The 10,859-nt window shown below is 41.4% G+C and overlaps 1 protein-coding gene across 1 annotated transcript; it reads right to left on the bottom strand.

Annotated features, from left to right (window-relative positions):
* Positions 1–316: 316 nt before the first annotated feature.
* Positions 317–952, bottom strand: LOC125314638. Its single transcript, XM_048277471.1, has one exon. The coding sequence runs from the start codon at positions 950–952 to the stop codon at positions 317–319; it is 636 nt and encodes a 211-aa protein (XP_048133428.1).
* Positions 953–10,859: the final 9,907 nt, after the last annotated feature.

The raw sequence follows: 10,859 nt of genomic DNA, 5'->3' as shown, positions 1-10,859 counted from the left end.
TACACCCTAAGGTAACCAATACTTTATCCTTTAAGGGCATAGTTACGTGCAACATTACTTCTAGCGCTTTTAACTCAATCCCAGCTAACTCCACAAATTGAGCAGATACAAATGAATGGAATGCTCCAGAATCAAATAAAGCATATGCAGCATGATCACATAAGAAGACCGTACATGTGATCACGCCGGACGCATTCTCTGCCTCATTACGCGCCACTACATACACTCTCCCTTGCGCCGGCGGCCTATTTTGATTATTCTGAGGAGCGGCTCTTATTTGAGGTCTCACTTGAGGTCTTTAGGGTTGAAATCGCTGTTACGGGGCTAGCTCCGGGCAATTCCTTATATGATGATCAAATTTTCCACATTTGAAGCACACTCCCGTTCTACTCGGGCAAGATCCATTCCCGTGCCTCCCGCCACAAAATCGGCGATTCTGGTTGGACCGATACACCTGTTTCCCATTATTTCTCCCGATTGGAGGGACGAAGCGCCGGTTTCCCATCATTGGCCTCTTGCCAAATTGGCGGTTGTCCCCGGTTGGCATGAACCGCGATCCGGATGCGGTAGCCCTCTCTTTCATGTCTCGCTCCACCATCCGACTCCTCTCATACAACTCGTCATAGTCTTTCGGGTTTAGCGGGATCAAGCGACTGCGAAGCTCCGGCCTCAATCTGTCTCGAAACCTCCTCGCTCTATCCAAAGGATTCTCTACCATCCTCGGAGCATACTTTGTGAGTCTCGAGAATTCAGCCTCATACTGATCTATCGTCATATGGTTACGGCGAAGCTGTTGAAATTCTAACATTTTCTGCTCTTGAGCGGTCTCGGAAAAATACTTTCCATTGAAGATCTCGGTGAAGACAGTCCAATTCAAAGCGGTACCCTCCGGGAAAACTCTTCTCTTGGTGGCCCTCCACCAATCACTAGTCGTGTCTTGAAGGCGATACATTGCTAGGGTCACTTTCTCCTCCTCGGTGCAACCCAATACCTCAAATGCTTTTTCCGGATCTTCTATCCAATGAGGTGCGGCTTACGGGTCACCTTTCCCGGTAAACTTCACCGGTTTCAATTTCAAGAACTGCTCTACCAACCGATGCATCTGTCTATTTCCATTGTCATTCCCTTGATTGACATTGCCCCCATGGGCAGCGGCAGCGGCCGCAATAGCAGCCTCGGCGGCTTGGGTAATAGTGGCGGCTCGTTCTCGAGTCTGCCTACCCATGAGATTTCCTATCTTCTCAAGAGCCCTAAGGACTCCATCTACTCTCAGATCTTCTCTAACTGCAGTTCTTGAACTAGAGGCTCCCCTAGAACCTCCTCTAGATGCTCCTCTAGAACATCCTCTAGAACCTCCTCTGGAACCTCTACCTTGATTTTCCATTTCCATCAACTTTCTTCGCAGCACTTGAACCAAAATAATTCCGCCAAGGAATTAGAGTCCTAAACCATCTACTCGGTCTAGCAGTCTCACACTGCTTAACACGATAATTAGCACAAAGTTAACAATCGTTTCTGAAAGAATGATTCAACAAATAAAATCAGACACTCAGCACGACAGCAGTTAATCAAGCAAATCACGGGCGCATGTCGCAACCCTCTGGAATTTTTTTTTCGTTCGAGAGAAGGGTTAACGAGGCGATCCTTTGTAGACCCCGGTTGTCGGAGAAATTTTAAGATCGCGGGTCCCTCCTAAGACCTATTACTCGAATCGCGATGTGGAGAAAATTTTATTGAAGTCGACCTTAGTGTGGTCGGGTGGCATGTGCATAGTGTACATGCATTTGGAGTCGTCACCGATCAATTTATTGGAGGATATGATCGGAAAACCCTACCGAGCGGTCGGGAGAAACCGTTCGGTTCTACGAGAACCCGAGATTTGGGTCCGGGGACTTGGTTACGCCAAGATTTACATTGACGCCCTTTTAGTTACCGATGTCGAGTGATTTTCTAACCTACGAATTCATGCAGATGAAATTTCGGGTGAGGTAAGCCCTAACGATCTAAGGTATCATGCAAACGGGAGTTTTCTACCATAGCGATCACAATCGAAAATTGAAGTACACAATCAAGATAATCACAATCAATTCAATCAATCATTCAAGTATATGCGTCTAATATGACCCTATCGGCCCACGAAAATGTCAAATTTGAGTTCCGGGTGGTTTGGGAAAATTTCGGGCGAAAGGCCCGGAAGGGTAGAATGGTCATTTTTGGAGGTTCGGGACCCGAAAATCACAAAATTGGGGTCGGACCAGTTGAATGTGGCCATTTACCATTTTTTTTGATTTTTTAGAATTTTTCTAATTTTTTCTATTTTTTTGGATTTTTTATTTATTTTCTAAAAAAATTGGAGAATTTTCCGGATCAATGTAAATCAACCCTCAAATCTTTAAAAATCTTGATCCAGACTATAAAGTCCCGAATCGATTTAGAAATTTTTTAGAAATTTTTTGAGAAAATCTAGGAATTTTTGTGAATTTTCTATGAATTTTTGGATTTTTTGGAAATTTTTATCAATTTTTTTCTATTTTTTTATTAATATTTCCGGACCGGGTCAAACTGGTCAACCCGGTCCAGACCCACTCAGACCCTCTCTACATCTAAAACGGCACCGTATATGCATTCATCTAATATTTTTGATTTTTCTAAAATTGATTTTCTAATATTTGAATATACCAAAATGATGGACAAATGAGATCAATCTTCAGATCAATCTCGGCCGTCGGCCCTCTACTAATCGAAACGACGCCGCATCGGTCTAATGCACGGACGGCCACGATTAAATCACAAGACTCGATCTGAGCCGTTCACTCCTTCTACACACAAAACGATGACGCTTCGGACCTGTACACTAAACGACGTCGCCCAATTAAACCAACGGACGGCTACGATTCAGAATCAAATCTAATGCGGGCCGTCGAATCTCCTAAACTACAAAACGACGCCTCTTCGGGCCCTTATTACGTGAAATGACACCGTGTGGATTAAAACGTTGAACGGTCACGATTGATCCTAGAACTAATCCAGGTATGCGTTTCCTCGTTCGGCCTAAACGACGATGCATTACCTAGGAAAAACGGCACCGTTTTCATCATTTTTATCTTCTAGCTAATGTTCAAAATAACAGAAAATACCAAAAATTGAATCCAACAGCCCTAAATCAATTTCACCTCATTATCACCACCATTGGATCGAGATCGACTCGGCCTATTCGCGCCAACAACTAGATTGAGTCGGCGATGACCTGGACCAATCACGACTTGCTAGCTCAGACTTTGACTCTTTGACTTGCCACGTAGACTCGTCTTCTACCTCTCGCCGGCGAGAGAACGGACAGCCAAGAGCTTCCGGCGATGATCTAACGGCGAAACCTCGATGAAATCTCACGAAAGTAACGCCAATCGATTCGTCTCGCTCCCTAGATTAACATATTCTAAAATCAAACGATTTTATCCACTAAATCACTATGAATCAAGCTCGCACAGAATGAAGCTACGGACATTCAATCGAACAACAGAGAACGTTTCAACTCAATTCATTCACACGGTAGCATTAGAAGGGATTGAGAAGACTTACCTCGAGCTCAGATTGAGCTCGCAAAGGTTGGAAAGGTCCGGCCGGCGATTGGCCAAACCGCGATGGTTGGAAGTTTCGACTCGGGGTGTTCGGGCGAAGTTGATGCAAAAATCAAGTGCGATCATGGTTAGAGATGTTCCAGGAACAAAACACACAAACTAATTGAAGCAATCATGCTCGGGATTATGTGATGCCATGATCGTGCGGAATTGAAATTGGAAGGTTGACTAACCGGTTACGGAGGTGATATGTCGATTGAGCTGTGCCGATCACCTCTCCTTAGCTTAGGCGAGCTTCTGGACTTGATCGCGAGCTTTGGCTTGCTCTGGATTGGCCGGGCAAAGAGCTTGCGGACCTGCTCAAAGCTCCGGCGATGGAGTCACCCGAGAGCTTCTCTCTCTATCTCTCTCTCTCTCTCTCTCTCTCTCTCTCTATTACGTTCAACTTTGCGAGCACTAATGAGCCTCCCCCCGCTCTGGAATCTTCTTAGCTATTTATACCAACTTTCGAATTTGCGCGCGTATAGGTATGAGCTGGCTGAGCCAATTCACGTGCACTCACGTGCACAATGGTCGCCGGACGGTGACGTAGTTGGTTAAGATTCCGTCTAAGGCCGTTTGGTCCACTGTCGAGCTAAAACGAACGAGAATTACACTCTGGTGCAAGGATGTTGACTTTTGTTGCGCCGAAGCTTTGACTAACAATTCCGCCGTGCTCCGGCGGCCATTGGCTGTGTCACGAGAGGCAATTGATTCCTCTCAACTTGAGGAATAAAACCCCCACACCAATTGAATCAATTAGGGCCGAATTGATCCTCAATTTGGTCGTTGAAATTCCTCGTTCAATTCTGCAAATGGCGCGGGTAAATTGGGGAAGATGACACTGTTTGGACCGGTTCGACTAGTCCGACCGGCGATCGGACCGGTCCGAACCGGTTCAGACAGTGAATTTTGTGAAATTTTCGAAATTAATTGAAATTGGTGGGGAATTTTTGCAATTAAACCTCAAAATTGCATTTAAGGGCCTAGATATTATCTAGAAATGCAATTTTCCCCAAAATTTATCATCAATTTCTGCAAAAACCCCAACTTTTTCAAAATTCCCAAATTAGGGAAAACTTCAATTGAATGCCTAATTGATTAAATTGGACCAAATCAACCCTGCCAATCGATTTAGAATGTATGAAAACATAGGGGAACGGTTCAATTTTGCCACAAAAGTCCCTCAATTAAAAGTAATTTCAAAAATTGACGAATTGATGGACCAAATTGCAAGATTTTTAGAAATTTCGCCCAATTCGTGCAATTCATGCAATTGGAGGTGCAATTGATCCAATTGAAGCTTGAAAGGACTGCAATTGATTGTCTAGACTCTAAATGTGCAAAAATTGCAAATAAAAACACTCAATTTGTATTTTTTATGCAAATTCAATCCTTAGTGTTGTGAAGGAGCACCCAAAATTGAATTCAATTTTTTATTTTTCTTGAGATCAATATGAAAAGGGAATTAAAATAAAAATATTGGACCTTTTTCTGTATTTTTGTGACCTTGAAAAGTATTTTTTATGAATTTTCTAATATTTTTCTATTTTCCAAAAATATTAAAAAAATGTAAAAAATATGAAAAATTATTTTTTGTTCAAAATTGGTTCCTTATGCTTGGCCAAGGCTCCCAAACTTGATTTTCCAATTTTTTCAATTTTTGGTGAATTTTAGAAAATAAAACTAAGGAAAACTTGATTAAAAAATCGGGTGTCAACGGCGCATATTCAAATGTCTCGGATAACGCGATTAGCTTGCGTAAACACCTAAGCTCTCTCTGCCTAACCATCCCAAATTCATCGCTCCTTATTACTCCACAACTCTTCCAAACTTGGATCGAGGCGACCTTGCTCTGATACCACTCCAAACGCGGATGTCACGACCCGAACCCTACGAGCCGTCGATATTCCACCTGGCCCCGACTGTATGCAGTTCTCCCGGATCCAAGGGCCAACAAAATAAAATTTCGCGGAAGCAACAACAATCTCCGTTCAGAAAATCAATAACACTACGATAACTTGGGATGGTAAAAAACACACATATGTACATATATACATAGTTGTTACAAACTGCTAAACCTAGGGCTTCGGGGGCCACTGTACAAGCCCGTGACCACCTATAACAAAAGACACGCGGTCGAAGCCCGCTACACAACCAATCCTCGTTCTCGCTATTCAGTACAAACCCGTGCCGGGCTGCCAACTCGTCCTCATCCAACTTTGAAGATCGCTCGGTATCCGAAGGCTCCAGAACTTCACCATCTTCTTCTGCGGGTACCGCAGCTACGGGGACGGGCGCCAAAACTTCAGGTGCAGCATCGGGATTCACCACCACTCCGTTTGGAAGTGCAGCATTCGCAGGATCGTACTCCCCGACTCCATTAAAGGGAACATCAAAACCGCTTAATGGTCCCACGGTCGGGTCCCCGTGGCGATAAGTCCATGCCACGTATGTCCGGGGCTTCTAGTAGAGCTCTCCGGTGTCTACCCACATTGTAGTACCATACCTATAATAAACTTGGTCCTTCCCGACAGGTTACTCTGTCACACGTGTATCCATGTCCCGAGGAATACCGAACTTCGAGGGCGGAACACTCATGGCTGAGGTGGAGGGTCAGAAATAAACAACGAGCCCACGACGAGGTGAGATAAAATCTTAGTAGGAAAATCTCTAACCCTAGATCGGGTCGCTAGTGCCTCCCGACACAACCTAGGCGAACAACAATTTCCAACAACTCTTTCCTTTCTACCAAAAAATTCCACAATTAAATTCCATAAAATTCCATTCTTTCTCCGAAAATTCTCACACCTTCTCAAATATTCTACGTTACTCCCGTTTCGGCGTTCCATGCCTCGGTTTCACAATAAAATATTCTACGTGCACGAGTCCCGCGTTTTAAGCATCAGGCCATGATATAAATATCCATATTACTCCGAAAATTTCCACATTACTCCGAAAATATTCCACGCTACTCCCGAACATTCCACGTTACTCCTAAATATTCCACGTTACTCCAGAAATATTCCACGTTACTCCACCGCCAGTGTACAAGTTCATAACATTGAGCCTCAGACCTTTATGGAACATGTTTCTATATCTATATACCAGGGTCTCAGACACAAAGGAATACGACCTACAAATCTTGGTCTCGGACACATAGGAACACAACCGGATTAAGTCTTGGACAATTAGTCGAACACGACTCACTTTGGTCGCGGACGACTCAATTGAACACGACTTTCATACCTTCTCGGTCTCGGACAATCGGACGAATACGGCTCACTTTGGCCTCGGACGACTTGATTGAATACGACCCTCACATTTTCTCGGTCTCAGACAATCAGACGAATACGGCTCACTTTGGCCTCAGATGACTTGATTGAATACGACTCTCATATTTTCCGAGAATAGTTCGGGACCACATGATTCACTCACGTTAGACAATTAATAAATCAGGACCACTCGATTAATTCACACTAATCCAAAGATTAATCCAGACCACCCGATCAATTTATGCTACCATAGAATTTAATCTACGCCATACGACCATATTATGCTAACGTAGCAATATATAATAACGTACGATTAAAATTATACTAACGTGGAAATTTATCGGGGCCGAACAATTTAAATTTTCTAACGTACAATTAATACTACTATAGTACTTAACTATAATAATGCCATATTTAACTAACACCATGGCATAACAACATTGTGCCACATAAAATTAACTATAGTTAAAATATACTCTAACCATGGTTCAAAAATTAATTAGAGTCAATAACTAACCTAACCATGATTAAATAATAGCATAAAGTAACTAGAGTTAGGCATAAAGTAACCATGGTCCAACTTTGACCAAAGAAATCCTCTTGACTTTACTATTCCCTTCAAGAACGTAGATTCTCTCTCCTCCTTCATGAAATTTTCGGCCACCCCATCCCAAGCTCAATTCCAACAAATTTTCTTCATCAAAATTTCACAAATTCATGGTCTCTTAGCAACCTAACCGCCTAATTTAGGTTTAGAAATGATCCTACCTAAAAAACTAGCAAAAACCTCCGTTGAACAGTTGAGAAAAACTTGAATCAAGCGGCGATTCCGGCGGTCCTTGCACCGCCGGTGACTCGACGACGATCCAACAACTCCAAGCAATCCAAAGTGATACCAGTGAAAGCTTGAAGAATTTTAGGTGAGGATGGTGGTGGTGTAGAGAATTCAGCCAAGAGGGAGAGAGAGAGAAAAATTAGCTAGAGAGAGAAGGTTTTTGAAAAAATTAAGGAGGAAGAAGGCCAAAATAATAACTAATATAGGTTAAGATAATTATTGGGTGGGATATTTTTGGTGTCTTGAAAGTCAAGAGAGGTAAAAAATAATTTTCCTCCCCACAAAGACTAGTCAATCTCGGCCAAGGGGAAAAATGACCAAAATACCCTTCGTTCCAAGTGAAAAATGGGGTATTTTTCGAGGGCAAATGGGTCATTTCCCATTTCCAGTCCAAATCTATTTTTCCTGATCCTCTTTGGGGCGAACCGCGAAGGAATTGTACATAGGATGAGGAAACGTCCAAAATTTTATTTATTGAAACCCCGGAAGGTCCTACGTCAAATTACGAAGCTTGATTCGCGATCAATCTCGATCAACGAAATTTTCAGCGTGTCTCAAACTAACATGGTGGCTTTTAGGAGTTACGCGTATCGACCCATGATTAAAATCACGTTTAAGAATTACTCGAGCCATGGCGACCTTGGTTGTCATTCAATTGCGAGGGTCAATCACTAGTCCCGATGGTCACGATCGTTAGAAAATAATTCGGGGACGTTCGGAACCCATATGAGGTCAAATGGAATAACCCGTGATCCAAGCGTAGGGTATTATCCAAATCGTTCATTAATTATTCTAGGATTAGCCTATATTGGTCCAAAATATTCCCTCGACAATTTTCATGGCCAAAGAGTCAGTCCATGACCAAGTTCTTAGGTTCACATACTTGATTTTCCTAGCTAGCCATTCTCATTTGGTTAGTCCGCTCAAGATGGACCATTCCCGAGTGAGATCGAATTGAAATACATCAATGAGACTTTTCATTTATTCAAGGCTTCAAAACGAGCCGGATTATAGGATGTCACAACATATGTCGTGGACGTTCACGGGGGATGGACTTGAATTCAGAGAAAAAATTGAGAGATACACGTGAGGGAGAGAATTACACTTGGCTGGGCACCCATCCTCGGCTAAAAAATCTGACGTTGGTATCCTTCGTGCTGCTCGACGGCATCTGTGGTGGTTTGAAGTTGATGCTCTTCGGTCCAACGAAGTTCCGGTGCTTATCGGTCATTCAACGAGTCTTCGCTCTCGCCAAGAACCACACCAGATATTGATGATTCCTTCGGTGATTTATCACTCACTCCTTGTGAAAACTGAAGCCTAATCTGATCGTGGAGTTGGAAAAAGCCAAAATTTGAGACAATCCTGCAGGAGGAGGTTCCACGTAAGTTTGAAGGGTCTGATATAGTTGACTTGCCTTCTTTTTATTTTGTTCCTTTGCAATATTCCTCAAGTGCAGCACCATAAAGAGACAAAGAAGTGGTCTGGCCAATTCAATTTTCATTGTACGGCATCCAAGAAAAATCCTGCGCCCTGGCGTCCTCTCACGCACGCGCCCAAGGCATAAATCGAAGTGTATCTGGTTGTCATCGGATTGCCGTGTCCCTGTGAGCTCAAACCAAACCTGTCCCTTGAGCTTGGCGTGCAAGTGCAGAATTTCGAGCTTATTACCAGGTAAATTTTCTACACCTTGACTTGCGAAGATGTAGTCCTTTGACTTGACCTCGTATATGTTTATGTTTGTTCTTCAATTTTATGCATCTTTCGCTATCAAGTTGAAGCATGAACTTTTGATAAATAATGCATTGATCTCAAGTTCTGATAATCAAGAGGACAGTTTGTTTTTTTGCAAGATTCATATCAAAAGTTTTAATTTTTATCAATTTCGGAGAAAGATTGCTCTTGGATTGATTGCATCTTGACACAATTTTCTAAATTAAAAACCTACATCTAAATTAGAAAATAGGCAATGTCTATGTTAAGTTGGACAATCTTATCCGATGTCATTGGGGTCTGACCCTCTAGCTTTGTAAAGAGGGGAATTTAGCTAATTTGATCTATTGTCATTTAGATCCGATACGCTATCTTGGTAAGCCGATTTTAGATTTTGGGTATTATAATTTTTTTTTAAAAAAGATGAAGATGACATCCATGAATTCTTGCTCTTGATTGTTATCTTATTATGGATAGGGATTTTCTTTTGATCTCAAATGATATCTTTATTTTCGATTAAATCCCATGAATATTAAAATTCCTTAAAAGATTTAGTAAGATATGGTTTTCTTAGAATGCCATATCTAATGAATTTTTTTAGGGAGATGAGGATTCTTAGAAGCCTCATCCTATTTGATAATGTGGGATAAAATTGAATAAGGAAATCCTTCATGCATATTTTGTCTTGGCCGAAAATTCAAAGGAAAAGGAATAAAAACTTATGTTATTTTGTGTGATTCCATGCATATCTCGAATATCTCACGTCATCCTCATGCATATTTTCGATTTTTATGTCTGCATATTCTTGCATATTCACTTCATTTTTTTGAGCATCATATCTTGTATTCCTTTTTTTTTTTTTTGTTGAAAAAATCATTTGCATATCATGCATATCTTTTATCTCACGCATCTTTTATTGCCGAAAGTTTAAAAAATAAAATAAAAAATATGCTCATTCATCATCTTGCATTATCTCATGTCATTCATATTTTCGAGTACCATTTAGTGGGCCCATCTATTTTTTTCAAAAATCATGCCTATTATGTCATAGCCTTTGTATGTCTCATAACTTGCATGTCTATGTTGCATTGTATTTTGACATGTCATTTTGCATGTCATTAGTATTATGTTTAGGCTATTCATGTTAGGTTATTCTAACTGCATGACTAAATTGCTTGGATTAAGAGTCCCACACTATCTAGGTTAGACATGAATTTTTGTGTGTTATATATAATCTTTGTATACTTATTTTATTTAATTGCATGATTGTTTGCATGTTGCTTTGAATGTTGCATTAATTTGATATCATTTTTTGCATGTTTAATTTAATCATATAAATTCGGCACATAGGCTAGTCTTTACATGTCATGTATTGCATTCATCTAAGAAAGTGAAAACATAATAATAAAAAACCTCATT

Source organism: Rhodamnia argentea, chromosome 4 (genome assembly GCF_020921035.1).
Source record: "Rhodamnia argentea isolate NSW1041297 chromosome 4, ASM2092103v1, whole genome shotgun sequence".
Taxonomy (NCBI): domain Eukaryota; kingdom Viridiplantae; phylum Streptophyta; class Magnoliopsida; order Myrtales; family Myrtaceae; genus Rhodamnia; species Rhodamnia argentea.
The sequence above is the reverse complement of the archived record's forward strand: the minus strand, read 5'-3'. Positions and strand labels throughout refer to the sequence as shown.

Coding starts and splice junctions, on each gene's coding strand:
- LOC125314638 (XM_048277471.1), bottom strand. CDS start 952: ATGTATCGCCTTCAAGACACGACTAGTGATTGGTGGAGGGCCACCAAG.